The sequence below is a fragment of the Salmo salar genome, chromosome ssa01 (genome assembly GCF_905237065.1).
Source record: "Salmo salar chromosome ssa01, Ssal_v3.1, whole genome shotgun sequence".
Lineage (NCBI taxonomy): Eukaryota > Metazoa > Chordata > Actinopteri > Salmoniformes > Salmonidae > Salmo > Salmo salar.
Window position 1 is genome coordinate 19,083,624 of NC_059442.1, and position 26,511 is coordinate 19,110,134.

General features: G+C 46.0%; 1 protein-coding gene across 3 annotated transcripts in view; it reads left to right on the forward strand.

The window, feature by feature from the left end:
* Positions 1–26,511, forward strand: part of ush2a (Usher syndrome 2A (autosomal recessive, mild)) — a 436,139-nt gene that overhangs the window by 344,712 nt on the left and 64,916 nt on the right. For all 3 annotated transcript variants that reach the window (XM_045714834.1, XM_045714836.1, XM_045714830.1), the window contains 3 exons: positions 2,784–2,981; positions 3,070–3,224; positions 10,599–10,803. In XM_045714834.1, coding sequence (XP_045570790.1) covers positions 2,784–2,981; positions 3,070–3,224; positions 10,599–10,803 — 558 coding nt within the window. The remainder of the gene's footprint in view (positions 1–2,783; positions 2,982–3,069; positions 3,225–10,598; positions 10,804–26,511) is intronic.

The window sequence follows — 26,511 nt, forward strand, 5'->3', positions numbered from 1 at the left end:
GTATGACTACTGGCCAATAGATACAGCTACACAGGTATGACTACTGACCAATAGATACAGCTACACAGGTATGACTACTGACCAATAGATACAGCTACACAGGTATGTCTACTGACCAATAGATACAGCTACACAGGTATGACTACTGACCAATAGATACAGCTATACAGGTATGTCTACTGGCCAATAGATACAGCTACACAGGTATGACTACTGGCCAATAGATACAGCTACACAGGTATGACTACTGACCAATAGATACAGCTATACAGGTATGTCTACTGGCCAATAGATACAGCTACACAGGTATGACTACTGGCCAATAGATACAGCTACACAGGTATGACTACTGACTAATAGATACAGCTACACAGGTATGACTACTGGCCAATAGATACAGCTACACAGGTATGACTACTGACCAATAGATACAGCTACACAGGTATGACTACTGACCAATAGATACAGCTACACAGGTATGACTACTGACCAATAGATACAGCTACACAGGTATGACTACTAGCCAATAGATACAGCTACACAGGTATGACTACTGACCAATAGATACAGCTACACAGGTATGACTACTGGCCAATAGATACAGCTACACAGGTATGACTACTGGCCAATAGATACAGGTACACAGGTATGACTACTGTACATTACATTCAACACTACAACTTTATTAGCACCCTCAGCAGTGATTTAGAATAGCTTCAAGTCTTGACCAATCAGAAACAACCTTACTGAGCAAGTTGTAGCTGTGGCAAAAAAATACATTATTGTGTAAATTCATGTGACATTGGAGACCAATGCATTTTCCATGACATTCCACACTCACATGTGCTGAAACAGCTGCTTGTTTGCTCATGGCTGTAAGTCTCCGGTGGGTGGTGTTGTGGGCCTGCGAACACCTCTGTATCATTACAACTTTAAGATGGCCATTTAAACACCACTTGCCTGCATTCCTGTGTGTAATTATGAAAATGACCGGAGCTGTCGTACACTAGATGTGTGTGAAGGATTCCTTGGTGTGTGTGTGTGTGTGTGTGTGTGTGTGTGTGTGTGTGTGTGTGTGTGTGTGTGTGTGTGTGTGTGTGTGTGTGTGCGCCTGTCTGTCTGCGTGTGTACTCTTTCTGCAGATTATTTATTTGGTTAGTTACGTCTGTTTAATCAAGACTAATGGCAGTATGCGTGGTGGAGGGTGTGTGTTGGCATTGTGTGGAGGAAAGGAGAAGAGAGTGATTCTAGTCGACGCTGTGACACCATCTGGGCAGAGGAACATAAAGCTGTCGCTGCCCCGCCATCCACCAGATGTTTCTCCCCCCCCCCCACACACACACACACACCAACTCAAACTACAAACACACGCAACGCTTTCATACCACAGAAACACATGCAACACAAAAAACACACAGAAACACAAAAATTTGCCACGCTGGCTACAATGCAAACAAATGATTAAAATCAGCAATGTCAAGGTTTCACAGGAATACAAACACAACATTGCCACTAGAGCTGGGCAATATGGACAAAAAGTCAAATTGCAATCAATGTAAGTTTAAACACAGCTAGATTTTTAACTCTAAATATATTGTTGCTTGGTAGACAGGTAGGCTAATTGATTAATTTATCAGTAAATGTAATGTCCTGCAAAAACTTTCCAGCACTAGACCTAGGCTACATGATGTAGCATATTGACCGCAAATTACATCAAAACCATACTACATAGCCTACTCCGGTTGTAAAGTGGATTCATGAAATCAATGTGAAGAGGTGAGAAATACATGATATACTCCCAGAAAGCCGTGACTCTCCTCTCTGGAACGAGAACAACAGTAGCTGCTTTGAAAACTGTCTTTTTCCCGCAACTGCATTTTGAGCAACGGTCACACGCTTGTGCTTCTCAGAATCCATCTCTCCTTCCTCCGTGTGCACAGTGGGGAGAGGGAGTGAGTGGCTCGTTCACACAGCAGTCGACAGCGAAACAGGGACAAGCGGATACTTTCATAGCAGGAATCAACATAATGTATAGGCTATTGGAGGGGCAGGTAGCCTAGTGGTTAGAGCGTTGGACCAGTAACCTAAAAGGTTGCAGGATCGAATCCCCTAGTTGACAAGGTACAAGTCTGTCGTTCTGCCCCTGAACAAGGCAGTTAATCCACTGTTCCTAGGCCATCATTGAAAATAAGAATTTGTTCTTAACTGACTTGCCTAGTTAAACAAAGGTGAAAATATTTTTTTACAAATATTACTGATGATCAAATAATGGTTTTAGAACAATCTAGAAGAACGTTGTGTAGTAAAATCACTGAAAATGATTGACGTGAGCAAAATTCTTCGGTAAGAGGAAGGCAATGTCGGTGTCTGTAATTTTTGGATTATCGTCCCAGCTCTAACACACACACACAGCATTGCAAATGGTGTCCAGGGTATACTGCTCTAAACTGGGACTTGTATTAATGCTGGCATGGGACTCTGTTTATAGCCACTGCTCTTGCTAACAGAGAAAACGTTTGCTTTCCGTAAAGCTCTCCTGTGGGTCGGTAAGGGATCTATCTCGCTATATTCACTGCTTATGTGGTAGAGTGTGTACTTGCTTTTCTCCCCATGAAACAGCATAACTTGACTTTTACGGTCATGTTGCTGAATCTTTTGTATGGTCTTTTTTGTACTGCTACTTTCTGTGTCATGTGTCTTCTCTTGTTACTTCATTATTGACCACTGATTCTGGTTATTACATGGTTATTACTGTTTATAACTGGTTATAACTATATTCCCAGACTCAGACTTGGAGCCTTATACCACCTATGAGTACAGAGTATCGGCCTGGAACAGTTATGGGCGTGGCTACAGCAACGTCACTGTGGTGACAACCAATGAAGACACGCCCTGGGGAGTGGCCCCGCCCCACTGGAGTCGCCTAGGCGACCGTGATGACGTCGTACAACTACATTGGCAGGCTCCTGCCAAGCCCAATGGTAAGCCTCGACAATACATATACACACACACACACACACACACACAGACATTTGTGCTTTCTCATTGGTCTGTTTCCCGTTCCACCAGGTGACATCAGCCACTACGTGGTGCTGCGTGACGGACAGGAGCGTTACCGAGGAGACGAGATGAGCTTTACAGATGTGGGTGGGATCCGTCCGTTCCAGGAGTACGAGTACTGGCTCCGGGCCTGTAACAGCGCCGGCTGCACCGACAGCTCACAGGTGGGCCACCTCACCTCTAAACTCTGACTTATTGACCCTTCAACACTGACCTGTCAATGTGCTGCATGACGCAGGATGTGTCTGAATAGCATCCTCTTTGGCCTGGCCCAAACTAGTGCACTATATAGGGGACAAAGTGCTATTTCAGACAAAGCCACATTCCCATATTCTTCACCTCAGAGGTCACATGGTTCTGCATTCCTTCCCTCTAGTTCATATCTACTTTAACCCTGACCTGGGATGTGTTCAGGAAGAGAAAACTTTCAGAACTGCATTACATAAAGACTCTACTGTTGGTTAACCTCGTCAAGATAAGGGAATCGTGTCTGTTCTAGTAGCTTACATTTCTAATTCTATCTTCAAGGCTCTGATGGTTTCATGCACCTGAGTGTGACGTTAAGTCTTGTTTTATTTTACAGTAGTGGAGCACCAGGGCTTCATTGAACTAAGCACCATTCGCTCTACTCTCAAGTAGTTCTCCAATTTAGCCAGCTGAAGCACTTGAGAGGAGGCAAGGTACACCCTTAATGTAGAGAGAGAAGCCAAACTCTTTCTCTGAATCAAATCTGATCTATCCTTCTTCAAATAAAATAATTACTTTACTTCATACTTGATATTATGGGTGTGACTACATTTCACAGTACATAGTCCCCCTCCTATGATGTCTTTTGTTTGTGGTTGTATTCACATGTGTATCTTATGTTTCATTATGAAGTGTGTTTATGTAGATTAGGTTGATGTGTTATGGTTGATTTCCTACAGACGGAGACAAGGATAACAGACCATTACCTACAGTGTAGGAAGCGAACAGAAAAGCATGGTGCGGTGTATTCATGTCTGAACCCATGTTATTTGGCCAGTTGGGCTCTCTCTCTCTCTCTCTCTCTCTCTCTCTCTCTCTCTCTCTCTCTCTCTCTCTCTCTCTCTCTCTCTCTCTCTCTCTCTCTCTCTTCTCTCCTCTTCTCTCTGGTGGGTTCAGGAGTGCTGAGCAGACATGATATTCCTGATAGCAGCTTAATGGCTAGAGAACAGAGGCCCAGCTATCTCTCTGGGACTCCACTGATATCACACAATAATTCATTTCTGTGGCTTATAGGTGATGAAAGCCCAGATGAAAACTGTCTTTCTGGCTTTTGGCTAATTTTAGATCTAATTATGTTCCTAACAGCACACTCTTCTGTCTGGAGACTAGCCCTGTACACAAACCCCTGGACTGACAGAAAGAGAGGGAGGGAGGTAGGGAGAGAGAGAATGGTCTAGAACTTATTCTTCAGAACAAGCCTGCACACACGTACACACACAGCGGCCCTGAGTGAGTGAGGTGGATTAGTTTGTACACCTGTTTGGATTGGCCAAACAGTCCCAATTATGGCCTAACCCAACCTAAACCAATACACAACCACATCAATTACACACACACACACCGGAGCTTGCTGCCATGACAACGGAATACACTGATGTAATCTGGTCATTCACTTAACGATGGTCCTTCATCCCTCCCTCACTCCCTCCAGAGACCAGAGAGAGACCAGAGAGGGGGAGGTAGAGAGAGACGAATAAGATGGGGGTAGAGCGAGACCAGAGAGGGGGAGGTAGAGAGAGACCAGAGAGGGGGAGGTAGAGAGAGATGTGGGGTAGAGAGAGAACAGAGAGGGGGGGGTAGAGAGAGACCAGAGAGGGGGAGGTAGAGAGAGATGAGGGGTAGAGAGAGACCAGAGAGGGGGGGTAGAGAGAGATGGGGGTTAGAGAGAGACCAGAGAGGGGGAGGAAGAGAGAGATGGGTGTAGAGAGAGACCAGAGAGGGGGAGGTAGAGAGAGATGAGGGGTAGAGAGAGACCAGAGAGGGGGGTAGAGAGAGACCAGAGAGGGGGGATAGAGAGAGATGAGGGGTAGAGAGAGACCAGAGAGGGGGGGTAGAGAGAGACCAGAGAGGGGGAGGTAGAGAGAGACCAGAGGGGGGAGGTAGAGAGAGATCAGGGGTAGAGAGAGACCAGAGATGGGGGGTAGAGAGAGACCAGAGGGGGGGGGTCATTCACTTAACGATGGTCCTTCATCCCTCCCTCACTCCCTCCAGAGACCAGAGAGAGACCAGAGAGGGGGAGGTAGAGAGAGACCAGAGAGGGGGAGGTAGAGAGAGATGGGGGGTAGAGCGAGACCAGAGAGGGGGAGGTAGAGAGAGACCAGAGAGGGGGGAGGTAGAGAGAGATGAGGGGTAGAGAGAGAACAGAGAGGGGGGTGAGAGAGACCAGAGGGGAGAGACCAGAGAGGGGAGGTAGAGAGAGATGAGGGGTAGAGAGAGACCAGAGAGGGGGGTAGAGAGAGATGGGGGTAGAGAGAGACCAGAGAGGGGGAGGAAGAGAGAGACGGGTGTAGAGAGAGACCAGAGAGGGGGAGGTAGAGAGAGATGAGGGGTAGAGAGAGACCAGAGAGGGGGGGGTAGAGAGAGATGAGGGGTAGAGAGAGACCAGAGAGGGGGGGTAGAGAGAGACCAGAGAGGGGGAGGTAGAGAGAGACCAGAGGGGGGGGGTAGAGAGAGACCAGAGAGGGGGGAGGTAGAGAGAGATCAGGGGTAGAGAGAGACCAGAGTGGGGTAGAGAGAGACCAGAGGGGGGTAGAGAGAGACCAGAGAGGGGGGTAGAGAGAGATCAGGGGTAGAGAGAGACCAGAGATGGGGGGTAGAGAGAGACCAGAGAGGGGCAGGCAGAGAGAGATGAGGGGTAGAGAGAGACCAGAGAGGGGGGGTAGAGAGAGATGGGGGTAGAGAGAGACCAGAGAGGGGGGGTAGAGAGAGACCAGAGAGGGGGGAGGTAGAGAGAGATGAGGGGTAGAGAGAGACCAGAGAGGGGGGGTAGAGAGAGACCAGAGAGGGGGAGGTAGAGAGAGATCAGGGGTAGAGAGAGACCAGAGAGGGGGGGGTAGAGAGAGACCAGAGAGGGGCAGGTAGAGAGAGATGGGGGTAGAGAGAGACCAGAGAGGGGGTAAATGAGGGGTAGAGAGAGACCAGAGAGGGGGGTAGAGAGAGATGAGGGGTAGAGAGAGACCAGAGAGGGGGGGTAGAGAGAGACCAGAGAGGGGGAGGTAGAGAGAGACCAGAGGGGGGGGGTAGAGAGAGACCAGAGAGGGGGAGGTAGAGAGAGACAGGGTGAGAGAGACCAGAGATGGGGGTAGAGAGAGACCAGAGGGGGGGTAGAGAGAGACCAGAGAGGGGGGTAGAGAGAGATCAGGGGTAGAGAGAGACCAGAGATGGGGGGTGGAGAGAGACCAGAGAGGGGCAGGCAGAGAGAGATGAGGGGTAGAGAGAGACCAGAGAGGGGGGTAGAGAGATGGGGGTAGAGAGAGACCAGAGAGGGGGGGTAGAGAGAGACCAGAGAGGGGGAGTAGAGAGAGATGAGGGGTAGAGAGAGACCAGAGAGAGGGGGTAGAGAGAGACCAGAGAGGGGGAGGTAGAGAGAGATGAGGGGTAGAGAGAGACCAGAGAGGGGGGGTAGAGAGAGACCAGAGAGGGGGAGGTAGAGAGAGATGAGGGGTAGAGAGAGACCAGAGGGGGGGGGTAGAGAGACCAGAGAGGGGGAGGTAGAGAGAGATGAGGGGTAGAGAGAGACCAGAGATGGGGGGTAGAGAGAGACCAGAGAGTGGGAGGTAGAGAGAGATCAGGGGTAGAAAGAGACCAGAGAGGGGGGGTAGAGAGAGATCAGGCGTAGAGAGAGACCAGAGAGGGGGGTAGAGAGAGATCAGGGGTAGAGAGAGACCAGAGATGGGGGGTAGAGAGAGACCAGAGAGGGGGAGGTAGAGAGAGACCAGAGAGGGGGAGGTAGAGAGAGATCAGGGGTAGAAAGAGACCAGAGAGGGGGAGGTAGAGAGAGATGAGGGGTAGAGAGAGACCAGAGATGGGGGGTAGAGAGAGACCAGAGAGGGGGAGGTAGAGAGAGATCAGGGGTAGAAAGAGACCAGAGAGGGGGGGTAGAGAGAGATCAGGGGTAGAGAGAGACCAGAGGGGGGGTAGAGAGAGATCAGGCGTAGAGAGAGACCAGAGAGGGGGGGTAGAGAGAGATCAGGGGTAGAGAGACCAGAGGGGGGGTAGAGAGAGATCAGGCGTAGAGAGAGACCAGAGAGGGGGTAGAGAGAGATCAGGGGTAGAGAGAGACCAGAGAGGGGGGTAGAGAGAGATCAGGTGTAGAGAGAGACCAGAGAGGGGGGGTAGAGAGAGATCAGGGGTAGAGAGAGACCAGAGAGGGGGGAGATAGAAGAAGTGAAGGTAACAAAAAGGGTCAGAGAGAGAGAAAGTGCAGGGAAGAGAAAGAGTCAGAGATGGGGGAGTTGAGAGATAGAGATAGAAAGGGAGAAGAGGGAGAAAGAGAGACCAGGGAGAGGGTAAGTGAAGAGAATGGAAAGGGTCAGAGAGAGAAGGAGAAAGGGGGTGATGGGGAAAAGGGAGAAACAGAGAAGAATTGAATGTAACAAAGGGAGGGATGGGAGGAAGGAGGGGGAGAACAGCGTGGTAACTAGGTGTTGTGGTCTTGTCCTAATAGTGTGTCAGGGTGTGGGACAGCAGAGGGAAACAGTAGTGACATTCTATTAGACCAGGATATCCCTGCTACCATGAGGACCAGATTGCCAGGTAATTCTCTTTGCTCGCTCCACATTCACTAAACGTTCACACCGGGTGCAAAGTTTACACGCTTTGTTTGGTGTTGTTGTTTCCCCTTTCAATTTAGTCATTTAGCACCTATTCTCATCCAGAGCAACTGGCTGGTCAGATACAACCATATATAATATGAGCCTTGCAAATAGTAAAACCTGTAAATGCTGCTGTAGTGCAGCTGGTTCAATCCCTGGGTCAATCACTTTCCTCTTTCCTTGTATCCCCTCTTATCTATCTCCCCTCTGGTTCATTCATATCTGTATAGACCAGGGAAATACACACGGAGAGTGGAATTCTACTCCCCTTTTTAAATAATATTAACACTACCTGTCAAAAGTTTTAGAACACATACTCATTCAAGGGTTTTTCCTTATTTTTCCTATTTTCTACATCGTAGAATAATAGTGAAGACATCAAAACTATTATTCAAAAAGCAAATCCAAATATATTTTATATTTGAGATTCTTCAAATCGCCACCCTTTGCCTTGATGACAGCTTTGCACACTCTTGGCATTCTCTCAACCAGCTTCATAAGGAATGGAATGCATTTCAATTAACAGATGTGCCTTGTTAAAGTTCATTTGTGGAATTTCTTTCCTTAATGCGTTTGAGCCAATCAATTGTGTTGTGACAAGGTAGGGGTGGTATACAGAAAATAGCCCTATTTGGTAAAAGACTAAGTCCATATTATGGCAAGAACAGCTCAAATAAGCAAAGAGAAACGACAGTCCATCATTACTTTAAGACATGAAGGTCAGTAAATACGGAACAAGTGCAGTCGCAAAAAACATCAAGCACTATGATGACACTGGCTCTCATGAAGACGCCACAGGAATGGAAGACCCAGAGTTAGAAGAGTATGTGAATCAGGCCTTCATGGTTGGATTGCTGCAAAGAAACCACCTACTAAAGGACACCAATAAGAAGAAGAGACTTGCTTGGGCCAAGAAACACGAGCAATGGACATTAGACCGGTGGAAATGTGTTCTTTGGTCTGGAGTCCAAATTGGAGGTTTTGGTTCCAACCGCCGTGTCTTTGTGAGACGTGGTGTGGGTGAACGGATGATCTCTGCATGTGTATTTCCCACCATAAAGCATGGAGGAGGAGGTGTTATGGTGTGGGGGTGCTTTGCTGGTGACACTGTCTGTGATTGATTTAGAATTCAAGGCACACTTAACCAAATCAAATCAAACTTTATTTGTCACATGCAAGTGTGGACCTTACTTGCAAGCCCTTAACCAACAGTGCAGTTCAAAAAGAGTTAAGAAAATATTTACCAAATAGACTAAAGTAAAAAATTATAAAAAGTTACACAATAATATAACAATAACGAGGCTATATTCAGGGGGTACCGGTACCGAGTCAGTGTGCGGGGGTACAGGTTAGTTGAGGTCATTTGTACATGTAGGTGGGGGTGAAGTGACTATGCATTGATAATAAACAGCGAGTTGCAGCAGTGTACAAAGTAATAGTCTGGGTGGCCGTTTGATTAATTGTTCAGCAGTCTAATGGCCTGGGGGTAGAAGCTGTTAAGGAGCCTTTTGGTCCTAGACTTGGCGCTCCGGTACCGCTTGCCGTGCGGTAGCAGAGAAAACAGTCTAGGACTTGGGTGACTGGAGTCTGACAATTTTATGGGCCTTCTTCTAACACCACCTATTATAAAGGGCCTGGATTGCAGGAAGCTTGGCCCCAGTGATGTACTGGGCGGTACGCACTACCCTCTGTAGCACCTTACGGTCAGATGCTGAGCAGTTGCCATACCAGGCGATGATGGAACCGGTCAGGTTGCTCTCAATGGTGCAGCTGTAGAACATTTTGAGCATCTGGGGAACCATGCCAAATCTTTTCAGTCTCCTGAGGGGGAAAAGGTTTTGTCGTGCCCTCTTCACGACGGTCTTTGTGTGTTTGGACCATGATAGATCGTTGGTGATGTGGACACCAAGGAACTTGAAACTCTCGACCTGCTCCAACAGCCCCGTTGATGTTAATGGAGGCCTGTTCGGCCCGCCTTTCCCTGTAGTCCACTATCAGCTCCTTTGTCTTGCTCACATTGAGGGAGAGGTTGTTGTCCTGGCACCACACTGCCAGTTCTCTCATCGTTGTCGGTGATGTCATATTCCAAACCAGCATGGCTACCACAGCATTCTGCAGCAATACACCATCCCATCTGGTTTGGGCTTAGTGGGACGATCATTTGTTTTTCAACAGGACAATGACCCAACACACCTCCAGGCTGTGTAAGGGCTATTTGACCAAGAAGGAGAGTGATGGAGTGCTGCATCAGATGACCTGGCCTCCATAATCCCCCGACCTCAACCAAATTGAGATGGTTTGGGATGAGTCGGACCGCAAAGTGAAGGAAAAATAGCCAACAAATGCTCAGCATATGTGGGACCTCCTTCAAGACTGGTGGAAAAGCATTCCAGGTGAAGCTGGTTGAAAGAATGCCAAGAGTGTGCAAAGCTGTCATCAAGGAAAAGGTTGGCTATTTGAAGAATCTCAAATATAAGAAAAACCCTTGAATGAGTAGATGTTCTAAAACTTTGGACCGGTAGTGTATATAATAAAGAAAACAGGATAAATGAGAAATAAGACAGAAACCTATATACAGTGTCAGTTACATTACCACATGTTTCTCATTGCGTAGGTAAGTAATGATGTCATGTTCCGAGCGTTCTGTTTCTCTTGTATGTGTCAGTGACTAACAGGTCTCTCTCTCCCTCTCTCTAGGTCCTGGCTGTAACTGTGCAGGGGGTACCAGAGGAAGTGGGTTCTCCCATAGTTACAGCTCTGGGTCCTGGCTCTCTAAGGCTCAGCTGGGCCCCACCCTCTAAATCTAATGGCATCATTCGACTCTACCACATCAACATGACTAGCACCGGGACAATACACACTCACACACCCTCGGATGGACCGCTCAACTACACTGTTACAGGTACAACCCAAACACACACACACACACGTAGGCACACATACACCCACATACCAATGTATACAGAGTACGGTGTCAGCACTCCTACTGTACAATACCAGACAAAAATACTACTATGGATTACACATGCACACACATGCACTATCACACACACACACACACACACACACACACACACACACACACACACACACACACACACACACACACACACACACACACGTCCCCCCTTCAGAAGACCACTGAGAAGGTTGGATTCATGCTTTCACTCTCCTCTCCCTCCTCCTCCCTTCCCCCTCCTCTCCCACCTCCTCTCATCCCCCCTCTCCTCCTCTCCCACCTCCTCTCATCCCCCTCTCCTCCTCTCCTCCTCCCCCCTCCTTTTATCCTCCATCCTCTCCCCGCTCCTTTCCTCCTCCCCTCCTCTCCCTCCTCTTCTCCTCCTCTCCCCCTCCCCCTCCTCTCCCACCTCCTCTCATCCCCTCCCCTACTCTCCTCCTCTCCCCCTCCCCCTCCTCTCCCACCTCCTCTCCTTCTCTCCTCCTCTCCCACCTCCTCTCATCCTCTCCCCCCTCCTTTCATCCTCCTCCCCTGCTCCTTTCCTCGCTCCTTTCCTCTCCCCCTCCTCTCCTCCTCTACTCCTTTCCCCTCCTCTCCTCCTCTCCCCCCTCCTCTCCCCTCTCCTCTCTTCCTCTCCCCGCCTCCTCTCGTCCTCGCTGTCCTGTGTTTATTTATGCATACTGTTTCTGGAAGCAATCTAATGACTGAATTTACACTGGATTCCCGCCATGAGCCAGCCCTTCCCCTCACACTCACACAGAGGCCTCTGATCTATGCTTCTTCATTCATACACACATGCACACATGCACACATACTGACACACACTCTTAGCATGCTCGCACACACACTTACTCACTCAGATAGGCTCTCTCTCTCTCTTTCTCTATCGCTCTCTCACACACACACACACATACACCAACACACACACACATACACTCTCACACACACACACACACACACGCACACACACACACACACACACACACACACACACTCACTCACTCACTCACTCACTCACTCACTCACTCACTCACTCACTCACTCACTCACTCACTCACTCTCTCTCTGGCATGGCTGGGGGATTTGTGGGGCTTCTTTTATCTGCCCAGGAGAAGAGCAGTGTGGCTGGCCCCATGCCATCAGTTACCAGGCCAAGGATACACACACACACACACACACACACACACACACACACACACACACACACACACACACACACACACACACACACCACTGAGTGGTCTCCTGCCATATTAGTCCTGTTTAAACCAGACAGACAGACAGACAGACAGACAGACAGACAGACAGACAGACAGACAGACAGACAGACAGACAGACAGACAGACAGACAGACAGACAGACAGACAGACAGACAGACAGACAGACAGACAGACAGATCCTCCTTCTGTATGCTAACTACATACCTATAGCTCTCCTAGAGACCTGAGCTACATCATCCATACATCATCCATACATCATCCATACATCATCCATACATCATCCATACATCATCCATACAGTCTGTCATCCATACAGTCTGTCATCCATACAGTCTGGGAGAAGGACAGGAGAGAGGAGGAGAGGAGACAGAGAGGGAGGAGAGGAGACAGACAGGGAGGAGAGGAGACAGAGAGGGAGGAGAGGAGACAGAGAGGGAGGAGAGGAGACAGAGAGGGAGGAGAGGAGACAGAGAGGGAGGAGAGGAGAGGAGACAGACAGGGAGGAGAGGAGACAGAGAGGGAGGAGAGGAGACAGAGAGGGAGGAGAGGAGACAGAGAGGGAGGAGAGGAGACAGAGAGGGAGGAGAGGAGACAGAGAGGGAGGAGAGGAGACAGACAGGGAGGAGAGGAGACAGACAGGGAGGAGAGGAGACAGAGAGGGAGGAGAGGAGACAGAGAGGGAGGAGAGGAGACAGACAGGGAGGAGAGGAGGCAGAGAGGGAGGAGAGGAGACAGAGAGGGAGGAGAAGGGACAGAGAGGGAGGAGAGGAGACAGAGAGGGAGGAGTGGAGACAGACAGGAAAAAGAGGAGCCAAATAGGGAGGAGGGGGGACAGAGAGGGAGGAGAGGGTGAGATGGAAGAGTGTGTCTCTTAAAGTCAGAGGAGAGGAGTGTTCCTTCCAACACCAACAGTGATAAGGTTCTCACACCGCAGATCTGCACACGCTGACTAGAGTGTCTGTCTTAGGGAAGAAGGGGAGAGGGTTTAGGTTAAAGTTGGAGGGGGAAGAGAAGAGAGGGGGAGAGGATTAGGGGAGAGAGGTTAGGGGTGATAGGGGGAGAGGAGAGGGGTATGAGAGAGAGGCTAAGGGAAAGGGTTAGGGTGGAGGAGAGGGGTATGAGAGAGAGGCTAAGGGAAAGGGTTAGGGTGGAGGAGAGGGGTATGAGAGAGAGGCTAAGGGAAACGGTTAGGGTGGAGGAGAGGGGTATGAGAGAGAGGCTAAGGGAAAGGGTTAGGGTGGAGGAGAGGGGTATGAGAGAGAGGCTAAGGGAAAGGGTTAGGGTGGAGGAGAGGGGTATGAGAGAGAGGCTAAGGGAAAGGGTTAGGGTGGAGGAGAGGGGTATGAGAGAGAGGCTAAGGGAAAGGGTTAGGGTGGAGGAGAGGGGTATGAGAGAGAGGCTAAGGGAAAGGGTTAGGGTGGAGGAGAGGGGTATGAGAGAGAGGCTAAGGGAAACGGTTAGGGTGGAGGAGAGGGGTATGAGAGAGAGGCTAAGGGAAAGGGTTAGGGTGGAGGAGAGGGGTATGAGAGAGAGGCTAAGGGAAACGGTTAGGGTGGAGGAGAGGGGTATGAGAGAGAGGCTAAGGGAAAGGGTTAGGGTGGAGGAGAGGGGTATGAGAGAGAGGCTAAGGGAAAGGGTTAGGGTGGAGGAGAGGGGTATGAGAGAGAGGCTAAGGGAAAGGGTTAGGGTGGAGGAGAGGGGTATGAGAGAGAGGCTAAGGGAAAGGGTTAGGGTGGAGGAGAGGGGTATGAGAGAGGCTAAGGGAAAGGGTTAGGGTGGAGGAGAGGGGTATGAGAGAGAGGCTAAGGGAAAGGGTTAGGGTGGAGGAGAGGGGTATGAGAGAGAGGCTAAGGGAAAGGGTTAGGGTGGAGGAGAGGGGTATGAGAGAGAGGCTAAGGGAAAGGGTTAGGGTGGAGGAGAGGGGTATGAGAGAGAGGCTAAGGGAAACGGTTAGGGTGGAGGAGAGGGGTATGAGAGAGAGGCTAAGGGAAACGGTTAGGGTGGAGGAGAGGGGTATGAGAGAGAGGCTAAGGGAAAGGGTTAGGGTGGAGGAGAGGGGTATGAGAGAGAGGCTAAGGGAAACGGTTAGGGTGGAGGAGAGGGGTATGAGAGAGAGGCTAAGGGAAACGGTTAGGGTGGAGGAGAGGGGTATGAGAGAGAGGCTAAGGGAAAGGGTTAGGGTGGAGGAGAGGGGTATGAGAGAGAGGCTAAGGGAAAGGGTTAGGGTGGAGGAGAGGGGTATGAGAGAGAGGCTAAGGGAAAGGGTTAGGGTGGAGGAGAGGGGTATGAGAGAGAGGCTAAGGGAAAGGGTTAGGGTGGAGGAGAGGGGTATGAGAGAGAGGCTAAGGGAAAGGGTTAGGGTGGAGGAGAGGGGTATGAGAGAGAGGCTAAGGGAAAGGGTTAGGGTGGAGGAGAGGGGTATGAGAGAGAGGCTAAGGGAAACGGTTAGGGTGGAGGAGAGGGGTATGAGAGAGAGGCTAAGGGAAAGGGTTAGGGTGGAGGAGAGGGGTATGAGAGAGAGGCTAAGGGAAAGGGTTAGGGTGGAGGAGAGGGGTATGAGAGAGAGGCTAAGGGAAAGGGTTAGGGTGGAGGAGAGGGGTATGAGAGAGAGGCTAAGGGAAAGGGTTAGGGTGGAGGAGAGGGGTATGAGAGAGAGGCTAAGGGAAAGGGTTAGGGTGGAGGAGAGGGGTATGAGAGAGAGGCTAAGGGAAAGGGTTAGGGTGGAGGAGAGGGGTATGAGAGAGAGGCTAAGGGAAAGGGTTAGGGTGGAGGAGAGGGGTATGAGAGAGAGGCTAAGGGAAAGGGTTAGGGTGGAGGAGAGGGGTATGAGAGAGAGGCTAAGGGAAAGGGTTAGGGTGGAGGAGAGGGGTATGAGAGAGAGGCTAAGGGAAAGGGTTAGGGTGGAGGAGAGGGGTATGAGAGAGAGGCTAAGGGAAACGGTTAGGGTGGAGGAGAGGGGTATGAGAGAGAGGCTAAGGGAAAGGGTTAGGGTGGAGGAGAGGGGTATGAGAGAGAGGCTAAGGGAAAGGGTTAGGGTGGAGGAGAGGGGTATGAGAGAGAGGCTAAGGGAAAGGGTTAGGGTGGAGGAGAGGGGTATGAGAGAGGCTAAGGGAAAGGGTTAGGGTGGAGGAGAGGGGTATGAGAGAGAGGCTAAGGGAAACGGTTAGGGTGGAGGAGAGGGGTATGAGAGAGAGGCTAAGGGAAAGGGTTAGGGTGGAGGAGAGGGGTATGAGAGAGAGGCTAAGGGAAAGGGTTAGGGTGGAGGAGAGGGGTATGAGAGAGAGGCTAAGGGAAAGGGTGGAGGAGAGGGTACAGAGAAAAGGCAATTTTATTTATTTAACCTTTATTTTCACAGGGAATATAAAAATAAATGTATTTAACCTTTATTTAACTAGGCAAGTCAGTAAAGAACAAATTCTTATTTTCAATGAAGTCCTAGGAACAGTGGGTTAACTGCCTTGTTCAGGAGCAGTACAACAGATTCTTACCTTGTCAGCTCGGGGATCTAGCAACCTTTCTGTTACTGGCCCAACGATCTAACCACAAGGCTACCTGCCACCCCATTGAGAACTAGGTCTCTTTTTCAAATGCACCCTGTATAATTCAACATAAATATACACAGTATACACAAAAAAAATATACAAAAAATAAAGAAAACAACCAAAAAAACCATAATAATACTAAATGAATGAATTATATATATATATATATAATTTAGTTATTTATTTATTTTTTATTATCATTTAATATATATATATATATATATATATATATATATATATATAATTTATTATTTATTTATTTTTATTATAATTTTATATATATATATATATATATATATATTATATATATATATATATATACATACATACATACATACATACATACTCAACATACATACATACATACATACATACATACATACATATATATATATATATATATATATACACACATAAAAATGCAAAAACCCACAAATAACACATCACAAATCATCCAGAAACAGAAACGATTACATTTCTCCACAAATAAATCAATATTTTACATTTCCTGGATGGCAGCAGAACATCAAGATGAAAGAGCACCATGGAAGACAGCATCCACAGGTTAAAGACTAGTAGCAGCTGCACTATGGTTGACTGAATCATCTGCTTCCAGCTGTTTAGAGAAAGGCACAATCTGTTTTTGTAGAAAAAGCCAACTTTAAATCCTAGCTTCTTAACCAGCTCATCTATATCTTTTGTAAATGTCAGATCTAGATCAATCCAAACGATGAAGTACAGGGAACACGTTTAATTGGAGAACCATCTAATGAGTGAACATGTACTGTAGTTCATCTGAAACATTCTTACGAGGGTTTAAAAACAGCATGTATTTCATTAGCCCCTATTAAGCATGTTTCAATCAGCAATGCAGTCCTGCATAGCTATAAAATCTGACTGTAGTTTTGACACAGCCAGATCAAGGAGTTTGGGATATAAGGGGGCAGTTTGGAAGCTCACTGGTTTCCCTGGTTAATCCTGAGAGCAGTCAGAAGTTTGGGGAGTTCCGGCCTCTCCTCTGGAACGCTCTGCTTTCTGGAGATATTTCCCAGTAACACTCCACAGAGAATGCTCGGAGCACTGGGAAAATACCAGGATTTGCCAAAGCTGGCAATAGCAAGCCCAATGGGTTTGTCTTGTGTGTGTGGCAGTGCTGGCGTTGAGAGTGTAGATGCTGTGCATGTTTAAGGGCTGGCGAGTGGCTTATGCCAGGCAGTCCCAGTGCGGTGCTAGGCCGGTATGCCAGGGTGTGGATATGCCAGGGTGTGTGTTTGGTGGTTCTGTGATGTGCCAGCACTGAGCTTGGTGGTGGAGAAGGGTTAAGCCTCCCTGAGACCCCACTGTCCCTCAGCGAGCAACCAGGAAACCCTGTCTGTCTCATCAACCCAATCTCTCTCTAGATTACATCCTGTCAACATCTCTCTTTCTCCCTCTAGATGACATCCTGTCTACATCTCTCTTTCTCCCTCTAGATGACATCCTGTCTACATCTCTCTTTCTCCCTCTAGATGACATCCTGTCTACATCTCTGTCTGTCTTTCTCCCTCTAGAGGGCATCCTGTCTGTCTTTCTCTCTCTAGATGACATCCTGTCTACATCTCTCTTTCTCCCTCTAGATGACATCCTGTCTACATCTCTGTCTGTCTTTCTCCCTCTAGAGGGCATCCTGTCTACATCTCTGTCTGTCTTTCTCCCTCTAGAGGGCATCCTGTCTGTCTTTCTCTCTCTAGATTACATCCTGTCTACATCTCTCCTTTCTCCCTCTAGATGACATCCTGTCTACATCTCTGTCTGTCTTTCTCTCTCTAGATGACATCCTGTCTACATCTCTGTCTGTCTTTCTCTCTCTAGATGACATCCTGTCTACATCTCTGTCTGTCTTTTTATTTGTCTACCTCTCTTCTGTTTCCTTCTTGTACTCTTCTGCTCTTGTCTCTTTGTCTGTCTCATGTCTTGTATCTTTACATGTCTCTCATCCTTCCGATATTATCCTATTTTTTATATATATTTTTTTAAATTTAACTAGGCAAGTCAGTTAAGAACAAATTCTTATTTACAATGACGGCCTACCAGGGAACAGTGGGTTAACTGCCTTGTTCAGGGGCAGAACAACAGATTTGTACCTTGTCAGCTCAGGGATTCAATCCAGCAACCTTTCAGTTACTGGCCCAACGCTCTAACCACTAGGCTACCTGCCCACCTATTGGTGACATTACTAAAACGAACCATACATTTCACATTCATATTTTTTTATTAAATAATCTGTTGTATTTCGATGCAAATGTTGTGTCACGTCACTGGAGGTAGTAACCTCTGCACCAGAGTAAAACAATAACAAAGAGTTGACAAACATGAAATGTGATATAAAATAGCGTATGTTAAATAGGTGGCTGTGGAGAGTGGCGCTATTATTCGTGTGTCCTAGGGCTGAGCAGAGTGTGAGTGTGTGTCCTTAACATAAACCTCAGAACAGTGTGTGTGTGATTGCTAGAGGGGTATCCTGCAAAGCAAGCTCGATCTATTCAGGGTTTTCTAAAGCTAACCAGTTTCAGTTAGCTTCACATTCCAGCTCAGACTTCATCCGTACGACGACGGTGGATATTGCTCGTCTGCCTGCCGCTAACTCCAGCAGGCGTGTAACTGCGCGTGCATGTCGAACGCCGAACTCCTCGTTGAGACAACGGTGAAACGTCAACCCGTGGGCGCGTCACTGACACATTTTCATTTGTGCGAAATCAAAATTAAAGAAAAGATATCTTGCAAATTCAGAAGCCTATGGTGTGAAATAGGCTTTTAAAAGTGCCGTCTTTATTTTATTACTTATCGTTAATGTAATTTTTAGTGTGCTTTGCTGTGCTTTTCAATGCACAAGCACCTTTTTTCCAACTCCTATGGATATACAGTACCAGTCAAAAGTTTGGAGTCACCTACTCATTCAAGGGTTTTTCTTTATTTTTTACTATTTTCTACATTTTAGAATAATAATGAAGACATCAAAACTATGAAATAACACATGGAATCATGTAGTAACCAAAACCGTGTTAAACAAATCAAAATATATTTTATATTTGAGGTTCTTCAAAGTAGCCACCCTTTGTCTTGATGACAGCTTTGCAATATACAATGTAGAAAATAGTAAAAATAAAGAAAAACCCTGGAATGAGTAGGTTTGTCTAAACTTTTGACTGGTAATGTATATTTTTTATTAAGTCATACAAAAGTGTTATATTGCGTGTAGTTTAAAATGGATTTTGTCATTACTAAATGTGTAATGTGATATATTTTAACATTTTAAAAAATTACACACAAAAACAAAACATTTGACTAAATAAATATTTAATCAGTCGTCTTCCTCAAATGAAGGGGATGATGACGTAATCTTTGCATGAGGGTGAGAATCTGATTGCATTAGTCCTCAGCTCGCAGCTCAGTCATTTCATTCAGGGTAAATGGAGTTAGCCCTGAGTTAGCCTGCCCCAGAGTAGGTTCGTTCTGAAGGATTCATTGCCATATGACCGGTTATCCTGAGTTGAACTCAGAGTTGAGCAAAGTTACCTCACTAAATCCTTAAACCTTATTCGCAGGATAACCCTCAGGTCACTGGCGACACGTACACACACCCATACACCCACTGTGTGACCGTGTGCGAAGTAACACAAAGACTCTGTCTCCTTGTCCTTTGTTATTGTAATGAATAATCGCTAAATAAATGACAGAAGTTATTAGTACGTTTTAAAGTGACACCCCAGGGGTGGTACGGAGAGAAGGACCTGAAAAAAGAGCAAGTGGAAGAAGGGAGAGGTAGATGGATGAAGAAACGTTTTACATGAAATATGAGCAGAAATAATTGGCCTGCTTCTCATGTTTAATGTTTAATATGACATCATTCATTTTCCCTTTCACAATGTTAGAAACATGGCTCAGACCGAGAGTAAAATGTATCACTCTTCATGTGAACGATAGACATATTCTATCTCTTTAAAATCATCTAGCTCTTCTTTTTTTATAAAGAGAATACGGGCAGTTAAAAAAAAATCTGTTAAGGATGGAATTAAATGTTATTTAACAAAACAGAAATCTGTTGTGATTATGGCTAGTATTTTATTTGCACATGTATGAGTATGAAATATACACTTTTATTATACAATATAGAAACGATCACTGTTGAATTAATAGAGGAGAAAAAAGTGCCAAATCCCATGTGAATTGATGATAAGTATTGCTATCATTGGCATGTATGAGTTATTGCTCACAATTATATAGATTCTATTATTAATCATGTGTTTAATTGGGTGTTTGTAAGAGCATTATTCATTCATTACAATAGAGAACATTCTCTTTTATTTATGCTTCCTCTGAATGCCCCACCCGCACTGTTTCACGTTCATTTATTTACATTATGCTGGATATTTAGCTTGTATGAAGATATTTCAAGGCCTGAATTGGGATGTAATAAATTCATTGTAACCCTGGAGAAGAGGAAGGGACATGTTGATCAGGAAGTATTCACACGTGTGTAGTATTGTAGTCACAATTTAGAGGATTACATACATAATTCAGTCAACAGAATTAAGGCTATCATTTAAATTCATTTCAATTATGCTATTTGATTTACATGACCTCTAAATATAATGTTAAAAATATATAAGTTAAATAATAGGGCTTAAATGGGTATCTGAACAGAATCTTGCCGTCATGCTGACAGAGTGAGATAAATTGAATCTGTATTTTTAGGGAGACTGCGGTTGCTCCTCTGCCTTTGTGATTTTTCCCACTGCTACCTCAGAACAGGTAGTCTTTGTGATTTTTCCCACTGCTACCTCAGAACAGGTAGCCTTTGTGATTTTTTCCACTGCTACCTCAGAACAGGTAGTCTTTGTGATTTTTTCCACTGCTACCTCAGAACAGGTAGTCTTTGTATTTTTCCCACTGCTACCTCAGAACAGGTAGCCTCTGTGATTTTCCCCACTGCTACCTCAGAACAGGTAGTCTTTGTGATTTTTCCCACTGCTACCTCAGAACAGGTAGTCTTTGTGATTTTTCCACTGCTACCTCAGAACAGGTAGTCTTTGTGATTTTTTCCACTGCTACCTCAGAACAGGTAGTCTTTGTGATTTTTCCCACTGCTACCTCAGAACAGGTCGCCTCTGTGATTTTCCCCACTGCTACCTCAGAACAGGTAGTCTTTGTGATTTTTCCCACTGCTACCTCAGAACAGGTCGCCTCTGTGATTTTCCCCACTGCTACCTCCAAACAGGTAGTCTTTGTATTTTTTCCCACTGCTACCTCAGAACAGGTAGTCTTTGTGATTTTCCCCACTGCTACCTCAGAACAGGTAGCCTCTGTGATTTTCCCCACTGCTACCTCAGAACAGGTAGTCTTTGTGATTTTTCCCACTGCTACCTCAGAACAGGTCGCCTCTGTGATTTTCCCCACTGCTACCTCCAAACAGGTAGTCTTTGTATTTTTTCCCACTGCTACCTCAGAACAGGTAGTCTTTGTGATTTTCCCCACTGCTACCTCAGAACAGGTAGCCTCTGTGATTTTCCCCACTGCTACCTCAGAACAGGTAGTCTTTGTGATTTTCCCCACTGCTACCTCAGAACAGGTAGCCTCTGTGTTTGATGAGGTCACAGAGGAAGACTGAATGCTGCTAAATGTTGCTGAGACAGAGTTAACACAGAGAACAGGATAGAGAAGGATAAAGAGGGAGAGAGAGAGAGAGGGGAAGGGGAAGGGGGATTAGGGGACACTCAGTATTGAGACCCCCAAATTCCCTCTCCCCATCCCCCTGTTTGTTCCCTTCCCCTCCCCCCTGTTTTATCCCAGATTATGCGAGCGGGAGAAGGGCAAAGGGGTGGGGGAGAAGGCGTGTGTGTGCGTTTATGTACGTGTGTGTAGGTGTGTGTGTATAAACCTGATCTGGTGAAGTACGTTAGGGGTCCTCCCATAATCCTCCAGACAAGACAGACAGACGGACGGACGGACGGACGGACGGACAGACATACAGACAGACAGGACATTAAGGAGCCTCTGACAGGAAGTGAACTCTTAATTATTTAGAGGTGTTATCAATGCTGCAGGAAAACATAGTCCCTCTTTCTCTTTCTCTCTTTCTCTCTCTCTGCTCTATCTATCCCTCTCTTCCTGCTCCTTTCTACTATCTGCTCTTCTCACTCTCCTTCCCACTGTCTTTAACTCATTTGATGATATAAACAGAAATATAATGGCTTCCATCCTTCTTTTCTCACTCATTAAAATAGATGTTTATATTGTATCATATTGTTTACTGTTATTTTGCAGTTAACAGAAGCAAGAAGCCTCTCTTCTCTTTCTCTTCCTCTCTCTCTCTCTTGGTCTCAGGTCTGTGAGGTAAGGGACTTGGGGGCCTATAGTGCAGTCATCATGCTCTCAAATTGTCTAATGCAAACAGGGAATGGCAGCTTGTCAATAAAATACTTTTCTACATGTTATTACCGCACTCCTCCCCCCTACCGGACACTACAATTTGGGTGTCAGTTACGGCGTTGTTTCACTTCGTGTTAGCGCCGCACTGCAAATGGGCTGGCCAGGACTTCCTGGGCTGCCTGCCTGCCTGCCCGCCTGACTGTTAAAATGAAGGAACTTTTCTCCCTTTATGTTACTTAATTTATTTATTTTAGATGGGACGTCGGCCATCTTTCAGCAGGACAACAGTGTCCCCTTGAGGTGTTGTGTGGAAGTCGTTCTAGGAGAGCGGGGATCCAACGGATAGAGTGTGTGTGTGGGACAAGAGGCACAAGCTGGAATGATTTAGTATTTGTAATTAAAATACAACAGAATGAAGGGTTGCTGCCTGTGTTCAACAGCCATTAATTGAGTCCCAGCTTTGGGACGAAAAATGTATGATGAATAAATAGCCGTAGCGATATGAAACATTACACTGATCTTCTTATGATTTACACAAGATTTACACCTTACCACAGATTGGTTATTTACTTCAGACGTTTTTATTTCATATTGTGTTAATCAGTAAATTAAATATGTGTAAAAATGTACTTTTAGATTCATAAACTCACAGTATGGATGCATGATGGGGTAGAGAGTAATATTTATATTCTTTATGTGTAGTTTACCATCACCTAGAACTGGTGACACATGGATACAGACAATTGCTCAGAATTGCAACAAACGATATCACATTAACGTTGTTAACAATGTTAGAATACACACTCTGACACACACAATGCTAGAATACACACTCTGACACACACAATGCTAGAATACACACTCTGACACACACAATGCTAGAATACACACTCTGACACACACAATGCTAGAATACACACTCTGACACACACAATGCTAGAATACACACTCTGACACACACAATGCTAGAATACACACTCTGACACACACAATGTTAGAATACACACTCTGACACACACAATGCTAGAATACACACTCTGACACACACAATGCTAGAATACACACTCTGACACACACAATGCTAGAATACACACTCTGACACACACAATGTTAGAATACACACTCTGACACACAATGCTAGAATACACACTCTGACACACACAATGCTAGAATACACACTCTGACACACACAATGCTAGAATACACACTCTGACACACACAATGCTAGAATACACACTCTGACACACACAATGCTAGAATACACACTCTGACACACAATGCTAGAATACACACTCTGACACACACAATGCTAGAATACACACTCTGACACACACACAATGCTTGCTTCCATTGTGTAGTGAAGTCTTACCGTTGCCGGTCTGATGCTGTCCCTAGCATTTAGTATGCTTGACAGAGTTCTTCATTTAACCCAAACCCAGCAGAACGTTGTGGGAACATTGATCTGGGGTTGGGTTAAGTAGGGAGGGCTGTGTAGCATGTTAACTAGCCTGGCCGATGGAAGGAAGGAAGCCGTTTAAACAACATGACTGGGAGGCGTGCAGGCGTATATCCTGCTGCACACCACGCTGCCTGGCCCTGTAGGGACACGGTTCTCTGTCTCTTCTGAATTTCAACTATAGATTATTATTTGATGTTTTTCAGTGGCTTCTGTTGACTGCAGTAGAACAGTAAGAAATATGATACAATACAAACATGCATTTGTATGACTGGAAAAAGAAGGATGGAAGAAAGATATTATATTTCTGTTTATATCATCATACCGAATAAATATATCAGTTTTATTGTCTGCAATTATTCATTTCGTTTGTTTTGTCAAGTCATTATTGTAAATAGGTTTTACATGATATTGCTAAATTAGCTGGTTAGCTGGTTATTTTTATATATGCCGTAAAATAATTACTTCAGTTACTTAAATTTAGAATCTAAACATTATTTTAAATGTGAATGTTAATTTGTTAATCACATAATTTTAAAGGCAACAACGTTACACGATCAGATTCAATATTATAAGTCATTCTATTTAAAATGTGAATTGAATTTGTGCTGAATTTGAACATGTTTGTCCCTGACCGTTTAAAAGAGGAGGGCTGTAGAGTATATTGAAATGAATCTACAGAACAGAGTGACAGACAGACCAACAGGGATGTACAGCCTGTACATAAATAAATCATCAGGACTGTGCTATAGTGTTAATGCATACACAGGTATTAGAATTAGAATAGATCACGTCATTGCAGTGTGGTTCCTATCCTGTGTCACCGCTCGTCTTTACGTTGCTTCATTATTGAGTTAAGGCATGCATCATTTAACATGGAGCGCTATGGATCCTTCCTCACTCAGATGGAGATGGGATGCTGCCCACATTATAGGGCCATGTATATGGGGCGCTCTCTCTTTCTCTTCCCATCGCTTCTTTCTGTCTCTCAGGCCATCTCTTCTTTCTGTCTCTGTCTCTCTTCCCATCTCTTCTTTCTGTCTCTGTCTCTCTTCCCATCTCTTCTTTCTGTCTCTGTCTCTCTTCCCATCTCTTCTTTCTGTCTCTGTCTCTCTTCCCATCTCTTCTTTCTGTCTCTCTTCCCATCTCTTCTTTCTGTCTCTGTCTCTCTTCCCATCTCTTCTTTCTGTCTCTGTCTCTCTTCCCATCTCTTCTTTCTGTCTCTCTTCCCATCTCTTCTTTCTGTCTCTGTCTCTCAGGCCATCTCTTCTTTCTGTCTCTGTCTCTCTTCCCATCTCTTCTTTCTGTCTCTGTCTCTCTTCCCATCGCTTCTTTCTGTCTCTGTCTCTCTTCCCATCTCTTCTTTCTGTCTCTCTTCCCATCTCTTCTTTCTGTCTCTGTCTCTCAGGCCATCTCTTCTTTCTGTCTCTGTCTCTCTTCCCATCTCTTCTTTCTGTCTCTCTTCCCATCTCTTCTTTCTGTCTCTGTCTCTCAGGCCATCTCTTCTTTATGTCTCTGTCTCTCTTCCCATCTCTTCTTTCTGTCTCTGTCTCTCTTCCCATCGCTTCTTTCTGTCTCTGTCTCTCTTCCCATCGCTTCTTTCTGTCTCTGTCTCTCTTCCCATCGCTTCTTTCTGTCTCTGTCTCTCTTCCCATCTCGTCTTTCTGTCTCTGTCTCTCTTCCCATCTCTTCTTTCTGTCTCTGTCTCTCTTCCCATCTCTTCTTTCTGTCTCTGTCTCTCTTCCCATCGCTTCTTTCTGTCTCTCTTCCCATCGCTTCTTTCTGTCTCTCTTCCCATCTCTTCTTTCTGTCTCTGTCTCTCTTCCCATCTCTTCTTTCTGTCTGTCTCTCTTCCCATCTCTTCTTTCTGTCTGTCTCTCTTCCCATCTCTTCTTTCTGTCTGTCTCTCTTCCCATCGCTTCTTTCTGTCTGTCTCTCTTCCCATCTCTTCTTTCTGTCTGTCTCTCTTCCCATCTCTTCTTTCTGTCTCTGTCTCTCTTCCCATCTCTTCTTTCTGTCTCTCTTCCCATCTCTTCTTTCTGTCTGTCTCTCTTCCCATCGCTTCTTTCTGTCTCTGTCTCTCTTCCCATCTCTTCTTTCTGTCTCTCTTCCCATCTCTTCTTTCTGTCTGTCTCTCTTCCCATCGCTTCTTTCTGTCTCTGTCTCTCTTCCCATCTCTTCTTTCTGTCTCTGTCTCTCTTCCCATCTCTTCTTTCTGTCTCTGTCTCTCTTCCCATCTCTTCTTTCTGTCTCTGTCTCTCTTCCCATCGCTTCTTTCTGTCTCTGTCTCTCTTCCCATCTCTTCTTTCTGTCTCTGTCTCTCTTCCCATCTCTTCTTTCTGTCTCTGTCTCTCTTCCCATCGCTTCTTTCTGCCTGTCTCTCTTCCCATCTCTTCTTTCTGTCTCTGTCTCTCTTCCCATCTCTTCTTTCTGTCTCTGTCTCTCTTCCCATCGCTTCTTTCTGTCTCTCTTCCCATCTCTTCTTTCTGTCTCTGTCTCTCTTCCCATCTCTTCTTTCTGTCTCTGTCTCTCTTCCCATCTCTTCTTTCTGTCTCTGTCTCTCTTCCCATCTCTTCTTTCTGTCTCTGTCTCTCTTCCCATCGCTTCTTTCTGCCTGTCTCTCTTCCCATCTCTTCTTTCTGTCTCTGTCTCTCTTCCCATCTCTTCTTTCTGTCTCTGTCTCTCTTCCCATCTCTTCTTTCTGTCTCTGTCTCTCTTCCCATCGCTTCTTTCTGCCTGTCTCTCTTCCCATCTCTTCTTTCTGTCTCTGTCTCTCTTCCCATCTCTTCTTTCTGTCTCTGTCTCTCTTCCCATCGCTTCTTTCTGCCTGTCTCTCTTCCCATCTCTTCTTTCTGTCTCTGTCTCTCTTCCCATCTCTTCTTTCTGTCTCTGTCTCTCTTCCCATCGCTTCTTTCTGCCTGTCTCTCTTCCCATCTCTTCTTTCTGTCTGTCTCTCTTCCCATCTCTTCTTTCTGTCTCTGTCTCTCTTCCCATCGCTTCTTTCTGTCTGTCTCTCTTCCCATCT